This window comes from Hypanus sabinus, chromosome 15, assembly GCF_030144855.1.
Source record: "Hypanus sabinus isolate sHypSab1 chromosome 15, sHypSab1.hap1, whole genome shotgun sequence".
In the NCBI taxonomy this organism is placed as follows: Eukaryota; Metazoa; Chordata; class Chondrichthyes; order Myliobatiformes; family Dasyatidae; genus Hypanus; species Hypanus sabinus.
In genome coordinates, this window is record NC_082720.1 from 77804795 (window position 1) to 77826574 (window position 21780).

The following is a 21780-nucleotide window of genomic DNA, read 5'->3' on the forward strand; positions in this document are numbered from 1 at the left end:
TGCTGATGTTAGGTCAGGGGACTGTGAGGGCCATGGCATGGCCTTCAGCTTGTGCCTCGAGGTAGTCCGTTGTGGATTTTGAGGTGTGTTTAGGATCATTATCCTGTAGAAGCCATCCTCTTTTCACCTTCAGCTTTTTTTTTAACAAACAATCTGATGTTTGCTTCCAGAATTTTCTGGTATTTAATTGAATTCATTCTTCCCTCTGCCAGTGAAATGCTCCCCGTGCCACTGGCTGCAACACAAGCCCAAGGCATGATCAATCCACCCCTGTGCTTAACAGTTGGAGAAGTGTCCTTTTCATGAAATTCTGCACCCTTTTTTCTCCAAACATACCTTTGCTCATTGTGGCCAAAAAGTTCTATTTTAACTTCATCAGTCCAAAGGATTTGTTTCCAAAATGCATCAGGATTGTTTAGATGTTCCTTTGCAAACTTCTGACGCTGAATTTTGTGGTGAGGATGCAGGAAAGATTTTCTTCTGATGGCTCTTCCATGAAGGTCATATTTGTGCAGGTGTCACTGCACAGTAGAACAGTGCACACCATTTCAGAGTCTGCTAAATCTTCCTGAAGGTCTTTTGCAGTCAAATGTGGGTTTTGATTTGTCTTTCTAGCAATCCTACAAGCAGTTCTCTCAGAAAGTTTTCTTGGTCTTCCCGACCTCAACTTGATCTGACCATTCCTGTTAACTATCATTTCATTACATAACTACCATTACATTACAAACTGACGAAACAGCTACCCAAAAACACTTTGCTATCTTCATATAGCCTTCTCTTGTTTTGTGGGCATCATTTATTTTAATTTTCCAGATTGCTAGGCAGCTGCTTAGAGGAGCTCACGGCTGCTGATTGTTGGGACAAGGTTTGAGGGGTCAGGGTAATAATAAAGCTTTGAAATTTGCATAACCTGGCCTTTCCTAACAATGATTGTGAACAAGCCATAGCCCTAACAAGCTAATTAAGGTCTGAGACATGGGTAGAAATTATCTGAGAGCTCAAAGCTCTTGGGGTGCCCAAACTTTTGCATGGTGCTCCTTTCATTTTTTTGCACTCTAAAATTGTAGAAAACAAAAATAATACACTAATCTTGCTTAAAATGTTGAAAAGAATGTTTCATCTTTAACTTTATGACTTTTGGAGACCAGTTCATCTTCTACTCACTTAGCTATTCACAGTAACAGAAATTTTGACCAGGGGTGCCCAAACTTTTGCATGCCACCATATGTACAACAGGACAGTCAATATAGCATAAAAATACATTTGTATCAGCATGAATTAACGGTCTGATGGCCTGCTGGAAGTAGCTGTCCCAGAGCCAGTTGGTCCTGGCTTCAATGCTGCAGTACCATTTCCCGGATGGTAGCAGCTGGTACAGTTTGTGAGTGACTCAGGTCCTCAGTGATCCTTCGGGCTTTTTTTTTGAAAAAACGCACTTGTCTCTGTAAATGTCCCGAATAGTGGGAAGTTGGTGTTAGTTTGTCTGGTCCTGCCACTACTTGCATAGGGTTTACTTGTGCTTCTGGTGCATGAACTCAGTGTTCTCAATACTTTCGTAATTGTTCCTTCTTCACTTTGGGCAGTCACATGCCCACAAGCCAATCAGATTGCTGTATTGTTTCAAACATGAAGACTCTAATAAGTGGGCAGATGTGAACAAACTTCAATCAGTAGGAATAAAAGCCTTTTGACCAATCTTTGTTGTTACAGTATTTAAATGCACTGGGATTCTGCTCCTGACATTTGATTATCATAAAGTGACAAAAGTCTATTGCAGTCAGTAGCCGTACTCACTGATGGTGAACTATGCAATCCAAGTCCATCTTCCAGAACATAGTGACACAAAAGATTGCAGATACCTGAATCTGGAGCAACACATAAAATGCTGGAAGAACTCAAAGGGTCAGGCAACATCTATCAAGGGGAATTGGTCTTGACCCAAAATGCCAATTATCCACTACTTCAAAAAGATGCATTTTTGTTTACAGGAGACAGGGTGGGAAGAGGTGTGGATAGCTGTGGAAATCAGTGGCTTTATAAAAAGTATTGGTAGGTAGTTTGTCTCCAGTGGTGGAGACAGAAATATCAAGAAAGGGGGACAGAGATGTCAGTAATGGACCAAGTGAATTTAAGAGCAGGGTGGAAATTGGAGAAGTTGATGAAATTGACAAGCTTGGCAGAGGTGCATGAAGCAGCATTAATGCAGTCATCAAAGTAGCACAAAGAGATGTGGGAAGCATTACTAGGGAAAATTTGGAACATGGACTGTTCCACATAGCTAAAGAAAAGGCTGGGGTCCACATGGGTGCCTTTGGCTGCACCTTGAGTTTGATGAAAGTGAGAGGAGCCAAAAGAAAAACTGTTGATGCTGAGGACCAGTTCCACCAGATGAACTTTCCATAGATGATCCCAGATTGGTTTCTTCATTATCAAGTTTGTTGTTCTAGTGTTTGGCTCTGGCTTTGTTAGTCAGGGCCTCGGGTGTACTTTCTTAAAAGTAATGACAGCTTCTATATCCGCCAGCTTTCAGGAACAGTCCTCAGCATGTTGAAGGGAGATTGAAAGTCTGGTTGAGTGTGCCACAAGAACAACCGCTCACTCAATATCAGCAAAACCGAAAGGCAGATTATCCACAGCACGAGGAAGAATCCAAAGGTCCATGAGCCAGTCGTCATTGGGGGAACTGAAAGTGAAGAGGGACAGTAGCTTTAAATTCCTTGGCATTAGCATATCAAAGGATTTGTCCTGGGACAAACACCTAACAGTTAAGATATGCACCCGACCTCACGAGCTTCTGGGGTTTAACAAAGAAAGATAGAAAACCTACAGCACAATACAGGCCCTTTGACCCACAAGGTTGTGCTGAACATGTCCCTACCCTAGAAATTACTAGGCTTACCTATAGCCCTCTATTTTGGATGTACCTATCCAAAAGTCTCTTAGAAGACCCTACCGTATCCACCTCCACCACCTTTGCCGGCAGCTCATTCCAAGCACTCACCACTCTCTGAGTAAAAAACTTACCCCTGACATCTCCTCTGTACCTACTCCCCAGCACCTTAAACCTGTTGCCACAAGAGGACACCATTTCAGCCCTGGGAAAAAGCCTCTGACTATCCACATGATCAATGCCTCTTGACATCTTATACACCTCTATCAGGTCACCTCTCATCCTCCGTCCCTCCAAAGACGAAAGGCCGAGTTCACTCAACCTATCCTCATAAGACATGCTCTCCAATCCAGGCAACATCCTTGTAAATCTCCTCTGCACCCTTTCTATGGCTTCCACATCCTTTCTGTAGTGAGACGACCAGAACTGAGCACAGTATTCCAAGTGGGGTCTGACCAGGGCCCTATATAGCTGCAACATTACCTCTTGGCTCCTAAATTCAATTCCACAATTGATGAAGGCCAATACACCGTACACCTTCTTAACCACTGAGTCAACCTGCGCAGCTGCTTTGAGCATCCAATGGACTCAGACCCCCTGATCCTCCACACTGCCAAGAGTCTTACCATTAATACTATATTCTGCCATCATACTTGACCTACCAAAATGAACCACCTCACACTTATCAGGGTTGAACTGCATCTGCCACTTCTCAGCCCGGTTTTGCATCCTATCAGTGTCCCGCTTTAACCTCTGACAGCCCTCCACACTATCCACAACACCTCTAACCTTTGTGTCATCAGCAAACTTACTAACCCATCCCTCCACTTCTTCATCCACGGCATTTATAAAAATCACAAAGAGTAAAGGTCCCAGAACAGATCCCTGAGGCACTCCACTGGTGACTGACCTCCATGCAGAATATGACCCGTCTACAACCACTCTTCGCCTTCTGTGGGCAAGCCAGTTCTGGATCCACAAAGCAATGTCCCCTTGGATCCCCCATGCCTCCTTACTTTCTCAATAAGCCTTGCATGGGGTACCTTATCAAATGCCTTGCTGCTACATCTACTGCTCTTCCTTCATCAATGTGTTTATTCACATCCTCAAAAAATTCAATCAGGCTCGTAAGGCACGACCTGCCCTTGACAAAGCTGTGCTGACTACTTCTAATCATATTATACCTCTCCAAATGTTCATAAATCCTGCCTCTCAGGATCTTCTCCATCAACTTACCAGCTACTGAGGTAAGACTCACTGGCCTATAATTTCCTGTTCTATCTCTACTCCCTTTCTTGAATAAAGGAACAACATTCGCAACCCTCCAATCCTCTGGAACATCTCCTGTCCCTATTGATGATGCAAAGATCATCCTATTTAGATGCCTTGACTCTACAGAATATGGATAGCTTTAAAGATTCGGGGCTACCCCGCAAATTGGCGGCCATGTTTTGGCACCAGGTTTTGAATATTTAAAGAACACCTGAATTGAGGTTCAGTGCTCAATCATCAGCTCTACTTTGTCAAGTATCTAGTTTAGAACCCTTTCCTCATATCACGTCTTGATTCTAGTCTCTGATACTCCAGCACTTGGCTCCTAACCATCCTCATCACGCTAACTGTCATCTCGAAGATGGCACAATAGCACCTCTACTTTCTTAGAAGTTTGTACAGATTTGTACAGATGTCACCAGAAACTCTGATAAACTTTTTTTTATTTATATATGTGCAGTGGAGGTTATCCTCATGGGATGCATCGCTGCCTGCTACAGACACTCCAATACCCAGAAAAGAAAAGGCTTCAGAAAATGGTTACCGCCCAATCCATCACAGTCAAACCCCTTGCCACCATTGAGTACGTTAACATGTATCACTGCCACAGGCAGGTAACATCCATTATCAAAGGCTCCCAGCATCCAGGCCACACCCTCTGCTTGCTACTACCATTAGGCAGGAGGTAAAGAAGTGTTAGGTCCCAGACCAGCAGGTTCAGGAACAGTTGTTACCCTACAAGCAGCATGGACAATTTCATTCACCACTACTCTGAACGGACTCTAAAACCTACAGACTCACTCTCCAGAATTCTTTACAACTCATGGTCTCAGTATTTTTTATCTTGCACAGTTTGTCTTCTTTTGCACAATGGTTGTTTCTCTCTGTTAGGTGTAGTTTTTCATAAAATTCTATTGTATTTCTTTTTTTCCCCCTGTAAATGCCTGCAAGGAAATGAATCTCAAGATAGTTAATGATAGCATACAGTATACATATTTTAATAATAAATTTACTTTGAACTTTGAATCATTTGTTCTCTTCACCCTCCCTCTTACCTGACATGATAGCATAGCTTCAGTGCAATGCTTTATAATCCCGGCGATGTCAATTGTAATTGGGTTTCAGTCACCACTGCTGTCTGAAAGGAAGTTGTATATTCTCCCCTGATCATATCAGTTACCTTTGGGTGCTCTGGATTAGGGGCAATAAATGTGCACGTGCATGGTAACACTTGCTGGCTGCCCCCCCAATACATTCTCAGACTGTGTTGATCATCGACACAAATGATGCATTTCTCTGAATGTTTCGAAGATTCAATGTACATGTGACAAGTAAAGCTTACCTTTATCTTTCATCCATCTTGTAAATCCATGCCCCTCTGCTGAGATGAAAACATTTCCAGTTGAGTTCTGTTCATTTGGAGTCTGTGCGGGCGGAAGGAGTGGGGGGGGGGGGGGGGAATTGTGGAATGTAAAGGTGGTGGCCCTCAAATATTGAATGGAGATGTTAAAAGTAAGTTGTTAAAACAAAAGAAAATTGTGTCCTGGTTGTTAGTTGTTAAGAGTGGCAGCAGAGGATGGTTTCCAATTATAGGAACCCGCCAGCATTGAATGAGAGTGAGCCTTAAAAAAAAGTGGGAAAGAACAAAATTGGAATATGGACTCATGTTATGGAACTGGAGAAGACATAGAAACATAGAACACCTACAGCACAATACAGGCCCTTTGGCCCACAAAGTTGTGCCAAACGTGTCCCAACCTTAGAAATACTAGGCTTACCCATAACCCTCTTATTTTTCTAAGCTCCATATACCTTTCCAAAAGTCTCTTAAAAGACCCTATCATATCCGCCTTCACCACCATTGCCGGCAGCCCATTCCACGCACTCACCACTCTCTGCGTAAAAAACTTACCCCTGACATCTTCACTGTACCTACTCCCCAGCACCTTAAACCTGTGTCCTCTTGTAGCAACCATTTCAGCCCTGGGAAAAAGCCTCTGACTATCCACAGGATCAATGCCTCTCATGATCTCATACACCTCTATCAGATAACCCCTCATCCTCCATCACTACAAAGAGAAAAGGCCGAGTTCACTCAACCTATTCTCATAAGGCATGCTCCCCAATCCAGGCAACATCCTTGTAAATCTCCTCTGCACTCTCTACACAGACGAAGCAAACCTTGGCTGTTGTGTTGTCACTATCAGGAAGAGTGTGAGAGACCGCGATGGGAATTTTGGTGGAAGACTTGAACAATGATGATGGTATGAATATGCTAATAAATACACCTAACTCTGGTTTTTTGAAGGAAGAAAAGATGGAACAAAATGGAACATCCTGATGCTGTATTAGCTTTTAAATTGTTGGATACTGCATGTATAGACATAAAGGACAGACAGCTAGCACTAACTGCATGCACAGAACTTGCATTTGAATCTATGTAGTCTGCCCTAAAGAGGACTTTTGGAAGAAAAGACCACTAAGACAACAGTCGGAATTAATTTGAGTCAGGAAACAGTATACTTCACTGAGCAGATTCAGGAATATAGCAAGTGTAGTTCCAAGAGTGACCAGGCAAGGGTACCTTTACCTGGCACAAATCCAATAAACAAGTATGGCAGGAGATGAAAATGTTTGGTATGTCAAAGTGTTAACTGCTGGTTCAGAAACTGTCAACACAGAACCAAATGTTAGACTAACTGGAGAAATGAACAAATCAAGATGTAGAAGCGCCATATCACATTGTTTGTGAAACAATCACTTACTCAGACATCTGAGGCAGAGATTTTGATGATAGAAATTCTGGGATCTGCTGTTATTGATACAGCATACACAGGCACAGTGTGTGGAGAAAAATGACTTGAAAGCTCCATAAGGGAACTGAACCAGAACGAAGTGCAGAAACTGGTGAACATAGGTACACCTGGTAACAAAACATTCAAATTTGGAGATGGAAAAGTTCCATCAAAAGAGTGAAAATTCCCGCAAAAGTAGAGCAGACAAAATGTTACATTGAACTGGACCAATGTACATTCCATTACTCTTGAGTAAAACTTCCCTAAAGAAAGCAGGAGCAGTACTGGACATGGGGAATGACCAAGAAACGATGTTTCAACAGCCTGTGTCTCTTGGTGTTTATGCAACAGTTAGTACGTCATTTCTCACATTGATTGCCAGTAATGTCTTTATCCAGAATGTTCAGAGCTGGTGAGCAAGAGACACAGGCTCAAACTTCACAAGTTTGGACGCGCTTCAATTGATCGACTTCAGAAGCTGCTCAAGAGTTCAGGAAACAAAAGGTGCAGATTATTTTTCTATTCTAAAGTAGGTAATTGACAGCTGTGGGACATGCCAGAAGTTTGGAAAGCCCAAGCCCAACCCTGTGGTTGGTCTACCACGAGCATCTGAATACAATGAAACAGGAACCATAGACCTGCATGAACCGGAGCAAGGAGTGTGGAATCTCCACATCATTGAAGAGTTCACACGTCTCAGTGCTGGTAGCGTTGTAAGTACAAAGAAACTCCGGTGAAAAACTTCATCTATTCCTGGATTAGTGTGCATGGCCCACTTTGGAAAGTATTCAGTGATAATGCTGGTAAATTTAATAATGATGAATTTGGCAGAGGGAACATTAACATTGAAACAAAGACAGCAATGGCATATAATCCTTGGGTAAATGGACTTCTGGGGTGACAAAATCAATGCTTACAGAAATAATGCTGAAGGTAAAGAAAAACAATGTCTGTGATTGGAACACAGCCCTGGACAGAATATGGTGAAGTATACCATGCACGATGTACATGGCTATAGCCTGTATCATTGGTGTTCGGCCAGAATCCAAACCTTCCCTCTGTACTGGTTGACCAACCACCTGCACTAGATGGCACTACAGGGAGTGAATGAGTTAGGAAACATTCCAGCACTGCATGTGTCAAGGAAGGATTTCACTGAAGCAAGAGTGTTCAGGGAGATTGCAAAGAGCATAGGTCCATCATACAAATGACAACTAGGGGCAAAGTGTATTACAGAAGAGCAGACTGTACAGAATGGAAAGTTCCTGGAGTTGTGGTATTCATGAGACGGGGAGCTACATGTGAGAGAGCATCATTCCAGAGTACGTAAAGCACAAACTGAAGACCATCAGGACTCCGTGGAGAATGACACAAAAAATGAAAAGCATTTACCTGGCACATGGTCACGTAGCACAGACCAGGATGAGGAGAGTGCAGCTAAGGACACAAAAGAGTTGCTCAACAGTGGCACAGACAGTGAGGAAGAGAGTGCAGTTGGGTACTCCACAGACTTGCCTGAACAGAAATGATCATAAGTGCAAAGACAACATGGAAATTTCGGTCTTAAAACAGGGCAAACTGAGATTTGCAGACCAGGACACTGGTATCTCACACAAAACTGAAGTCTTAGGACAAGCAGGCGAAGCTACTTGGAGAAACAAAAACTGGTTCAGCTTGAATTACCTCGCTGTCGCGGTCACTGGCACTGCAGGGCCAGTCGACATGTCACGTGTAGACAGACTTCATATTGGTTCAAGTATAGATCAGGCTGGACCATCTGAGCAGTATTAACATGAAGATGTCCTAATGATGAAGGAGGTGTCATTTGAATCAACAAAACAGGATGAAATCAGAAGTGGGAGAAATAATGGAGTGTTTAATGGAGTGGCCAAAGACATTAGCCAAAAGATAGTGTCTACAGAATAGATTTGCATCCTGAAAGAAACCCAGTCAGGAATTATACCAAAAGCAGTGGAGCTGTCACATGTCATTTACATAAACCCCCACCTGAAGCCAGAATGGAAGGAACCTCAAAAAGTGTCTGTATGGTCTAGCACAGGGGTGGGCAAACTTTTTGACTTGTGGGCCACAAAGGGTTCTAAAATTTGACAGGGGGGCTGGACCAGGAGCAGATGGACGGAGTGTTTTGGAAATACACCTCATAAGAGAAAATAAAATATCATGGGATATGTAGAAAACATGTGCTTTAATTTCAATTGAAAATGAACAAATGCATTACAACAAAATATCTGTCTTTGAAGTCCCATGGTATTTAACTATTTATTGAAATGACTTTTAAAACACTGAAAATTAAATGAATAAAATACAGCTTTTTAATAGTAACAGTTATTATTTTAAAGCAATGAAAATTTTGTTATCCTTCAAGATATTATCATCATCACTCTCCTCCTGACTGTCTTTATTTCAAAAACGGTAGGAGATGCAGGTCTACTTGTCCTGCTCCTTCTTACTCAATTGTCCCCTGTGCCAAAACTCAACAACGACCAGCACAAGGACAGAACAGTGACAGCGCGCCAGTATGCGGAGCGCGTTATTTGATCTGGAGCGCATTTTTTTATTTTGAGAACGTACGTGCACCTGCGCACTACTCATGTCCATCACTTAACAGAAATGACATGTAACATGTAAGGCTTATTGAAAAAAATATTTTCAAATGCATTTTTTACATAACGCAACAAAGAAACTTATTTTTAATTTCAGTGTGAACAGTGTTGTTGGTCTCCCTTTTTAGCCAGCGCATCAAAGTCTAGATTTAGTTTTGTTGTGGCGATTCTCAGGATGGATCTGAGGTGTTGGTCAGTTAACTTGGATCTGTGGCTGGCTTTGTTGATGTTCATGACGCTGAATGCCTGTTCACACAAATAGGTCGAGCCGAACAACGCCAGCATCTTCTGTGCCGTCCTCTGGAGGTTTGGAAACACCTCTTTACCAAGTGAAGCATAAAAATCATTCAGTTTAAGAGAGTTGAACTTCTCTTTTAAGACGGGGTCAGACTGAAGGTCGATCAGTTCCAGCTGTAGCTCCTCTGGTGCTGTTTCAGGATCTTGTGACAGGGAACAGGCCACCAACTGAAGTGACTTGTCAATTTTTTCAAAATCAGAAAAGCGACGGCAGAATTCTCTGTGCGGTGCATCCAGTGACTCGCTGTATTTTTTCACATTTGCGCCGGCCTCTTCCAGCGTGGCTAGTGTGGGAAAATGAGTGAATAACTTATTCGAAATTTGCCTGGAGAAAAAAGCCAGCTTGGATTTAAAGGCTTTCACGTTTGTGTACATGTCATGCACAAACTGATCCTTCCCCTGTAGCTTCACGTTCAGTTCATTCATGTGTGAAAATATATCCACAGCAAATGCAAAGTCACAAAGCCAGCTCTTGTTGCTCAGCTCAGGAAATTCGCCAGCCTTCCTCAGTAACTCCAAAAATGCACCGATCTCCTCTTTGAGCTCCCATACTCGTTGAAACACTTTGCCCAAACTTAACCAGCGGACACGGGAGTGATAAAGTAGGTCCTGGTGATCCGCATCAGTTTCCTCCAGGAACGTGATGAACTGACGGTGCAGAAGTCCCCTTGCACGTATAAAGTTGACAAGTTTTACAACAGGATTCACAACATGATTCAGCTGTAATACCGATTTACATAGAGATTCCTGGTGGATGATGCAGTGAAGGAAAATAACATCCTGGTCAGGATTTTCAGCTTTCACTTTATTCTGTATTCTCCTCAGCAGGCCAACATTTTTCCCCGTCAAATTAGGAGATCCATCTGTGGTGACGTTGATAAGTTTACTCCAAGGGAGCTTCATATTTTCGATGACAGCAGACACCCGGTCATACAAGTCCTCTCCCCGTGTTTTTCCTTTCAGAGACTCCATTGTCAAAAACTCCTCTGTTATTTCAAAAGTATTGTAATTCCTCAGATAAAAATGAGGAGCTGAGCAGTGTCTTTTACATCGTTGCTTTCATCCAGTGCTAATGAATATAACGTGAACAACTCTGCCTTTTTATTTAAGTCGCTGGTTATATCTTCATCTATCAGTTCCACACGGCAAGTCACTGTCCTGCGTGATAAACTGATTTTTTTCAAATTTGACTTTGCTCTCCGGACACAATACACCTGCTGTCTCCACCATACATTCTTTTAAAAACTCGCCTTCAGACAGAGGCTTGCTGGCCTTTGCTAATTTGAATGACAGCATAAAACTCGCCTTGGTACTTGACTCATGAATGGCAGTTTGACGGTGAAAAAAATTTTGTTGAGCCTGTAAATTAGCTGCCAACCTCTGAGCATTAGCTTCCCGTTCTTTCGTTGACTGGTTGCTAGCATAGTTGGCATGTTTTGTGGCAAAGTGACGGCTGATATTATATTCTTTAAAAACCGCCACAGTCTCTTGGCATATCAGGCATACAGCAGTTGATCGGTGTTCGGTAAAAAGATATTTAGTTGTCCACTCCTTATTAAACACCTGACATTCTCTATCCACTTTTCTTTTCTTAGCTCCACTCATCTTTACAGAAGGGGTGAGAGGTCAAAGAGTAAAGCGCAAATGTGGAGTAATACGCTGCACCTCAACAAAGGTCAATGTATATAGAGTGCGTCATCTATTGGGAAAACGCCATAATTGTGGGGAGAAAACGTTAACAAGGTTTATTAACATAATTTCATCAAGTTCTGCGGGCCGCATATGGCCCCAGGGCCGTAGTTTGCCCATGCCTGGTCTAGCAGATGCATCTCTACAGGTATAAAAAGGTCAAGATATAATGTTGAAAACAGGAGGAAATTTGTTACAAGTCAATGCAGTACTGTCAGGACACTGGAGCAGGGATCCAATCACAGACCCAGTATAACAAATCGCAAGGTGCAAACAAAGTCGGCATCGAAGTTCAGACAGAGATCAAAACATCCAGAGAAATCCAAAAACCAGAATCAGGAAACAGGCAGAGTCGATATTCAGACGCACAGAGTACAGATATGAATACTGGAAAGACTCAAGAAAATGCACTGACACAATCTGTCAACAAACAGGTGAAAACACAGGACTGAAATACACTGAGCAATAAACAGAGAGGCAGATGATAGGTGGAGCACAGTGAGACACAGGTGGCAGAAATACAGGTAATAATGAGAAACAGATGAGAGACGGAGTACTCGGTGATACAGGGGCCGGAGCAGAGCAGGAGCGGGGACAGGAGCACATGGCAATACAAAACCACAGACTGACGGCTAGGGAGAAACACACAAAAAGACAGAGTTCAACTGGAGGTACTGACACTCCCTTCTAAAAATAAAGTCCAAATCTTGTCTCAGAGTTAAAACTCTGCAACTTTAGCTACATAAATTTTTGAATCAACTCTAGTACAATCACACCCTTCTTGTTACACAGTAATAGGACAGTATGTGGTATTCTAGATGTGGGTTTACTGAAATGTTACACATTTCTAGCATGACCTCTCCCTCTAATAGGTAAATGATCTCATTACACTTTTAACCAAAGTCTCTGCTTTTTCTAGACTATGTCTACCAAAAACATTGATGCTTGAAATACTTAGTTGTGATGGAAGTCCTGAAACATTAACCCTGCTTTCCCTTCCATAGATGCTGCCTGACCTGCTGAATATTTGCAGCATTTTCGGCCTTAATTTTACAACCATACAGTGGGAGTATGCACACTGGTTGTATCACTGCCTAGAAACAAAAAAGGCTACAGAAAATGGTGGATACAGCATTTTACTATTTAACAAATCTGCCCTGGTGGTGTAATAACAATGTGTGCAAAGGTTTGAAATGAAGACTCACTGAGGCCTTGGGGCAATTAACATTTTCAGCAAGGAGAGTTGCTGGGGCTGACCAGCAGGAGTAAGATCTGGGGCCTTACTGTTGTTTCCTTTACAGTAGCCAAGGGATGATGCAGTAAGTTAAGAAAATTCCACAGTAGCATTTGACTCCAGTTGTATGGTGTACAGGAAGCAACTGGGCAGACAGGGTGAAGAAGCATCACTGCTTTTGACACTTTCCAACATGGTCATGCCAAATTGATTGAAAACTTTGGACATCCCTGTCTAGTGCATCACCAAGGCTGATGTACTTTGGTTTTCTGTTTATTCTGAGATATGTTTTTAAGAAGGCATGTGGTGTATTGGTCTTCATTAGTCAGAAATTGAGTTCAAGAGCCATGAGGTAATATTACGGCTCCTGGTTAGACCACACTTGGAATATTGTATTCAGTTCTGGTCACCTCATTTTATAAAGGATGGGGAAGCTCTAGAGAGTGTGCAGAGAAGATTTACCAAGATGCTGCCTGGGTTAGAGAGCATGTCTTCTGAAGATAGGCTAATTGAGCTAGGGCATTTCTCTTTGGATTGAAGGAGGATTACTTACTTCAGTGGTTGGTAAGTTGATGGAGAAGATTCTGAGAGGCAGGATTTATGAACATTCAGAGAGGCATAATATGATTAGGAATAGTCAGCATGGCTTTGTCAAGGGCAGGTCGTGCCTTACGAGCCTGATTGAATTTTTTGTGGATGTGACTCAACACATTAATGAATGTGGTGCAGTAGATGTAGTGTATATGGAGTTTAGCAAGGCATTTGTTAAGGTACCCCATGCAAGGCTTATTGAGAAAGTAAGGAGGCATGGGATCCAAGGGGACATTGCTTTTTAGATCCAGAATTGGTTGTCCACAGAAGGCAAAGAGTGGTTGTAGATGGGTCATAATCTGCATGGAGGTCGGTGACCAGTGGTGTGCCTCAGGGATCTGTTCTGGGACCCCTTCTCTTCATGATTTTTATAAATGACCTGGATGAGTAAGTGGAGGGATGGGTTAGTAAATTTGCTGATGGCACATAGGTTGGGGGTGTTGTGGATAGCGTGGAGCGGGGTAACGATAGGATGCAAAACTGGGCTGAGAAGTGGCAGATGCAGTTCAACCCAGATAAGTGTGAGGTGATTCATTTTGGTAGGTCAAATATGATGGCAGAATATAGTATTAATGGTAAGACTCTTGGCAGTGTGGAGGATCAGAGGGGTCCGAGTCAGAGGACACACAAAGCTGCTGCACAGGTTAACTCTGTGGTTAAGAAGTCATACGGTGCATTGGCCTTCATCAACCGTGGGATTGAGTCTAACAGCTGAGAGGTAATGTTACAGCTATATAGGATCCGGTGCTCCCAATGTGGCCATTTATACATTGGGGAGACCCACTGCAGACTGGGAGACCGTTTCGCCAAACACCGGCGCTCGGTCATCCAGCAATGGCGGGATCTCCCTGTGGCCACACACCTCAATTCCACAGACCACTCCCGCTCCAACATGTCTGTCCATGGCCTCCTCTACCGTCAAGATGAGGCCACACGCAGGTCAATGGAGCGATACCTTATCTCACGCCTAGGTAGCCTCCTACCTGCCGGCATGAACATTCAACTCACAGACCTCCGTTGATACCCCTGCCCCCCCCCCTTACCTACATCTCTATTATTTTAGTCTGGTTCTCTTTCTCTCTCTTTCCTCCCCCTCACTATAATCTTCCCCCAGCCCTACCTTTCTTTCTTTTATTTCCCATAATTCTCCACCTTCCCCCAGCCCATTTCCCTCCAGCCTATCACTTCCCAGCTCTCTACTTTATCCCTCCCCCCAACTTCTTATCCCCCCCCCCCCCCGACCATCCCATGTTACTTCACTCCTGATGAAGGGTTTCAGCCCAAAACGTCGTCACTACCTCCTCCCATAAATGCTGTCTGGCCTGCTGAGTTCTGCCAGCATTTTGTGCTTTTATTTTTTTCTAAAGTAAGTACATGTTCAGCACAGCACTGTGGACCGAAGGGCCTATACTGTGCTGCAGATTTTCTATATTTCTGTGAAAGGTGACTTAAGGAGTTGTACAAGATGATGAGAGGCAAAGACTGAGTGGACGGCCAAAGAGTTTTTCCCAGGGCATAAATTGTTAACACAAGGGCATAATTTTAAAGTGATATGAGGCAATTATAGGGGAAGGATGTCAGAGGTGAATTTTTTTTACACAGAGTGGTGATGCATGGAAACCACTGCCAGGGGTGGTGGTACAGACAGATACATTAGGGACATTTAACAGACTCTTGGTTACTTGAATGAAAGAAAAATGGAGGGCTCTGTAGAGTGAAGTGTTAGAACAACTTTAAGTTAAAAGGTCAGCAAAACATTGTGGGCTGAAGGGATTGGACTGTGCTGTAATGTTCTATGTTCCTCTATTCTTCATTTTCTCAGTAAATTATCTTGATTATGTGTAAAACAGTTCATTAGGGTATATAATTTCAGATGGTATGAAGTGGCAGCATTTTACCACCCTGAGTTATTTGTAGCATGGTGATTGTTTATTCTTTGTCATCAAGTTTACAGATTCGAGTTTATTTTATCTATCCATAAGTCGAAACGTTTGTAGCAATCACGTCCTGGCTAATAATCAACAAATTTGGAATTGCTACATAACTGAGGGTCATGTTCTTTGGGCTGCCTGTGAAGGTTAAGTAAACTGCTGGTTAATTCTGGTTGAAGTGTAGATTTTATTCGAACAAAGTCAGTCTTTACATCACTTGTGTATGTTATGACATTGTAATTCACACACACACAAACAACACAAAGACAGCCCTTAATTGTTGGACTCTGTATCAGGAAAGCACTAAACTACTGACAATCAAATCCTTTATTACAGAGAAACCATTCTTGTACTTTGATCCTAAACTTAATCATTTCCATTGTTTGACAGTGAATGATGTTTACTAAGGCCTTAGATCTCATTCCCTCCCACCCAATGCCAGTCATCCTTTATATTAGGAGACAACGCCTGCCGACACCCACACTCAGGTCCACCCTGTCTGAATACCCTGCTGCTCCTCCACACAACTCACAGACACACTCTCATCCTGCATTGTCACTTTTCATCTTTTATGCTGCTGGTTCACGGATTTACACTTCTGTTCTTTTTATTATAATCGTAACAATGAAATTTTACGTCGTTGCCCTTCATATCAACCTGTCATTGTTGAGGCCAGGCCTCCCAGGGACTTGTGCTAATAGTATTTTGTGATTCTATGTGCTGGATTGTAATGATATGCACTGTGTGTGACTATATGTGCTGTATTTTGCACCTTGACCCTGAGGAACGATGTTTCGTTTAGCTGTATACATGTGTATGGTAGAATGACAATAAACAAACTTCAGTATTCCTGCTGCATCTATCATCTGCCTCTCAGGAGGTAAACTAACTCACTTCTCCCAGCTTAATCAAGTCAACCTTGATTTGAATTACAGCCAGTGCCTTCTTGCTTTGTGTTATGTCTCTGCACACTCATTATTCATCTTGTGACTCTTACAAGATGAGAAGGGGGAAAGGTGGGTTACTGTCCCTTCAGGCAGCTGGAGATTGTCAGCCATGGTCAGTAGCTGACCTAGGAGAAGGAAAACTCCGCTCGAGCTTCCGCTGCCTTGCGGCTGGACCCTCTCACAGGGAAGGCTACAGAAGCAAGCCCCAAGGAAAAATCCAGAGCTGGAGTCCGTAAGCAGCCCTACGGTAAGTTCAATGCTTTCTGGCAACTTCTGTGATGCCAAAATGTATCAGTTTATGTTGTTATTTTCAATTCATCAGCTGCATGGAGAGGGGGAGTCTGCTACGTGGGCGACAGCCTGCTCTCTATATCGTACTGCCTTGGTTTGCTTATCATGTAGATAGCCGGAACGAAACATCCACGGTAGACATCAGCCAATGGAGGGCCTTAAACTCCTTCTACATCTACATTCTTACCGGGCCAACTCTCTACTTCAGAACCTAGCACGACCTTTGCTAACATTCTCCACATGATAAAATCTGTGAGCTCAGTCATGGTGACTTCCAAATCCAGACAGTCGTCATTAGATTGCATGCACATAAAATAGCCAAAAGCTTGCTGATGTGAAGCTGAGTTCAGGAGAGGGGAGGAGGTCTAACTGCGGAGGCTGAAGCTAAAGAAAATAAATGTTCAATGTCTTTTTTTTTCTATAGACAACACAGCTGTCAGCGTTTTCTCTGACGTCTCCATGATGACCACAGTTGGTGCAAACATCCTACTGGATGTTTTTCATGTCTTCAGAGACGGTTACAGATTTCCATCAATTCCCCAATTTAATTTAAAGAATTAACAATGACCCAAAAAATTAGAGAGCACCTTACATAGGACTTCATTACAATCTGTTGTTCTGAATATTAATTTCCATCTATTTGATCTAATAGTTCCACTTTCAGTGAACTGATTAAACCAATCAGTGATCCGCCAGAAAAAGCAGGATCTCCCAGTGGCCAGCTATTTTAATTTCACTTCCCATTCCCATTCTGACACGTCAGTCCATGGCCTCCTCTACTGCCGTGATGAGACCACACTCAGGTTGGAGGAGCAACACATTATATTCTGTCTGGGTAGCCTCCAAGCTAATGGCATGTACATCAGTTTCTTGAACTTCTGGTAACTACCTGCCCTGGCCCTGCCCAACATTCCCCATTCCCATTTCCCTCTCTCACCTTATCTCCTTACCTGCCCATCACCTCCCTCTGGGGCTCCTCCCCATTTCCTTACTTCCATGGCCTACTGTCCCCTCCTGTCAGATTCCCTCTTCTCCAGTCCTTTGTCTCTTTCACTGATTGACTTCCCAACTCTTTCCTTCACCCCTCCCCTTCTTCCATCACCTGCTACCCTGTACTTTTCCTCCTCTCCCCCCCACCTTGATCTTTTTTCTCTAGTCTTGATGAAGGGTCTCGCCTGAAATGTCCACTGTTTACTCCTTTCCACAGATGCAGCCTAACCTGCTGAGCTTCTCCAGCATTTTGTACGTTGCTTACATTTCCAGCATCTGCAGAATTTCTTCTTTGTCAGCCGATGATCTTTACAATTGTTCTTTCACAGAAGGTGGGTAATATGAGTAAGACTGTTTATACTGGCCATCTTTGAGTGCTAACCTGGATACAGTACAGGAATATCCGGCAGCAAAATACTTAATTAACACAATGAAAAAAATACAAACACAAAAAATGTCTGGTCTTCACACAAAACTTGTACAGTGAAAACCCAGGTTTTGAGTCTTGTGCTGAAAACATTACACATACCTGAACTTCATTTACATTCAAATAGTGGGTGTTACAATTATTACCATGGAGATAAAGTAATTACCACTAAGTATCTGCAATTTTCAACCACTGGAGACAGCTTCAGATTACAATCACATTTTGTGCTATTTGTGCACCCAGAAATATGAAACCAAAGCATGTCCTGTGACATTCCTTTCTTCTGTGCAAAGATGAGCTGCATTAATTTGATTTCAACCAAAGGCCTTACTATTGAAGCAACAAAACAGCATTTCATGAATGCAAATAACCTACTATATCTGTTCAATCAGCTGCTATTACTTCTGAAGTTCGCTAGTTCGAGCCTCAGCTGAGGCAGCATGTTGTATCCTTGAGCAAGGCACTTAACCACACATTGCTCTGTGATGACACTGGTGCCAAGCCGTATCGGTCTTTGCCCTTCCCTTAGACATCATCAGTGGCGTGGAGAGGGGCGACTTGCAGCATGGACAACTGCCGGTCTCCCATAAAAAACCCTGACCAGGTCTGTGCCCTGGAAACTTTCCAAGGCGCAAATCCATGTTCTCTCAAGACTAACGGATGCCCATTATTTGCAGTTAAAATGCACTTCAAACAAAAAAGGTTCTAAAAGTGATTCACATAAATACAAAGCAAAAAATGACTCCTGTAAACGGTCTTTTTAATGTTAAAGATGTTGCACTGTCATTATTAGTATAATCTGATCATTAAAACCTTACAGAAACCTAAAATACTAATGCTAAAAAAAACCTTTATTTTAACACCTTAAGACATGGGAGCAGAGTTTGTCCATCAGTCCATTAAGTCTGCTCCACAAATTTTATATACTGTACAAATAAATGAATCCTTTTATGCATATTTCTGCTTAGCTGGTTTTAACTCGAAAAATTTGGTATTGTTTATATTATCCTCTCAGAGATACAAGTTAATCCAATGAATTTTCTCTGTTTGTCCAAACATTTTTGATGATTTTCCTGGCAACACTATTGACAGAACATATTCTCTTTATCCTCCAGCACTTACAGCTCAAGAGGTTGCGATTGAAGGCAGTGTGGTTTCAAGAGAGGAATTAATCGTGCCTGCACATGCACGTATAGTTATGTCAAGTCTAATAACACAATTTCACCTAGGATTTACAGTCAGTTCTAACTCATTTATATACTGCCATGGGGGATTCAATACTTCAATGTTATGGTTCAGGAATATGGTGAATGTAGGCTGGATCTCTAAAGGTTGTTTTCTTTAGTTATGCAAATTCATTTATCCTTAGACACAATTAGAGAGAAACGATTGGATAGCTAAGGCAGATTTAGTAGGTGGTCTGGTAACAGAGGACGATCGATCCAAATTAGGATCTAACCAACAGGTGAAGTCACCACCCAGTATAAGACAGTATGAGTTTAAGTCTGGTAGTGAGGAAAAAAAACGTTCAAAAATGTTAACATCATCAAAGTTGGGGGCATCATACAGGTTTGCTAGTACAACTTTAGTGTTACATAGTTTACCAGAAACAATAATAAAACAGCCATTTGTATCAGATATTTTATTATGGAATTCAAAAGAAATATTTGAGTTAATAAGGATGGAGACCCCCCCCCCCCCCCAGCTTTGGCGGCAAAGGATGAATGAAAATGCTGACCCGCCCACTTTGACAGAAGCCGGGAGTTATCAAAACAACAAATATGAGTTTCTTGAAGGAAAGCAATGTCAGCTTTGAGTTGTTTAATATGTGAGAATACCTTCCTCCTTTTAACAGGGTGATTCAATCCCTTTACATTCCAGCTCACGAATTTAAGTGCACTAGCCATTATCAATTACTAATGCATAAAAGGCAGCAGGCATATAAAAAGTCAAGCAATACAATAACAGTCTGGGAGCAGAAATGTAAACATAGATTCGTAAAATCAAAACATAAACATGTCCTGAGCAATAAAGATAAACAATAAATACAGTGAATGATGTTAGAACTGGAAAATCCACCCCACCCACACAACCCAAAACTAGACGGCTACCAAAAAAAGCAGCTAGCTCTACCAAAAAAATTAACCCAAATATAACTTCCAGATCTGTGTCATTAACAGCAGTTCCGTATAAATACTATAGCAAATGGTAACTAGTTTATGCACTAGAAAATATAACTACAAATTGGAGTATCTTCTGCAGAAATGTAAAACTTAATACAAAGAAAATCAGAAGAAAACCAAAACTAACCTACCCGCGAAAAATTATAGAAGGTTAAAGGAAGAGAAAGGGGGAAAAAAGGGAGGAAGGGGAAAATTGTAGATTCAAGGAGAGTACTTATCAACCATTTACAGAGAAAAAAAAAATCAAAAATAAAAAAAAAGTGAAAAAATAAATAAATAAAAATAATCAGCAGTTAAACTGTGAATCAACCAACAGAGAGGCCTTCAATAAAGACTTCAAACCTCCAAAACAAGTTAGAGTCAATTGTAGAACTCTATAGATAAAGTTATACAAGAATAAAGTAGATTACACAAGTACAATTTAAACGTCCACAGGGAAACATTAAGCACAGAATGTCTATTTAAAAAACGGACACACCAAATCCAGGGAGAGATTGTCAACAGCCCTGAGAGTTTCAATAAATAATGTCTGTGATTCAAGTAAGGTCTGAGTCCGGAAAAAGTAATTTTACTACAGGAGGTACTTATCCACCATTTTAGGAGGTCCAATCGGGTTCCGAAGATGGCTGGATAGCCGGAAGACTTCCAACAAATGCCTCAGCCTCCTTCACTGACTTAAACCACTTATATTTTCCAGTAGTAAGCGTGATTCGTAAATTGCGAAGAGAGGGTCTAAGTCCATGATCAAAAAGCACTTTCATTACACCTTTAAACTCAGCACGCATCTTTAAAACCTGGGGGGCAAAATCCTCCACAAAGCGAATGACTGTATTTTGAAAAGCAAAAGTACCTCTGCGACGTGCCTCCATAATCAAACTGTTTTTTACCTGGTATTGATGAAAGCACCAAATTACCGGTCGTGGGCGGGAGCCCAGAATTGCGGGGGTAACATAGACCCTGTGTGCCCTTTCAAGCTCAGGCGGATTAGGAAGCAAATATCTCACAAAGGAACTCGGAGAACTTCACAGGTGATCCCTGTTTGGTGGCCTCTGGCAAATCAAGAATTCGTAGGTTGCAACATCTGCTCAGGTTTTCAAGATCCACCATTTTGGAAAAGAGTTTGTTATACTTTTCCTCTAGGCTGGAACAGAGAGTCTCCAAGTATCGAACACGACTTTTTAAATCTTCAGAAGTCAAATCGATGCGAGATAAGTGTTCAGCATGTTCGTCCACTCTAGCGTTGATCCGATCCAGTTTGGCATCCAGCTGGTTGAAAGCAGTTCTAAATTCCTTTAAAATATCGTCCTGATGTTGTTCCAGAACAGCGAGAGTCTCCGTCGACAGAGCCATAGCTTCCTTTTTCCCGGATTTAGAACTCTTGTTGGACATTGTAAGGTAGATGTGTTCGCAGGCGAGTGAAAAAGACCAAATAAAGTTCCTAACTAAGGTTTAAAAAATGGAGACATTTAGTGCAAAGATAGCGAAAATGACGGAACAAAAGTTCAGAGCAGCTAAGCAATCGCCATCTTACTGGAAGTCCATTCTTAGACACAATTGAGTGAAACCAAATAGCTCTTATGATTTGGTGTAAAGAATAATCCACTCAGAATGTTAGTTCA

The 21780-nt window shown here is 42.1% G+C and overlaps 1 protein-coding gene across 1 annotated transcript; it reads right to left on the bottom strand.

The window, feature by feature from the left end:
- Positions 1-9141: 9141 nt before the first annotated feature.
- Positions 9142-14390, bottom strand: LOC132405198 (general transcription factor II-I repeat domain-containing protein 2A-like). Its single transcript, XM_059989884.1, has one exon. The coding sequence runs from the start codon at positions 10848-10850 to the stop codon at positions 9675-9677; it is 1176 nt and encodes a 391-aa protein (XP_059845867.1). The 5' UTR covers positions 10851-14390; the 3' UTR covers positions 9142-9674.
- Between the last annotated feature and the right edge of the window lie 7390 nt (positions 14391-21780).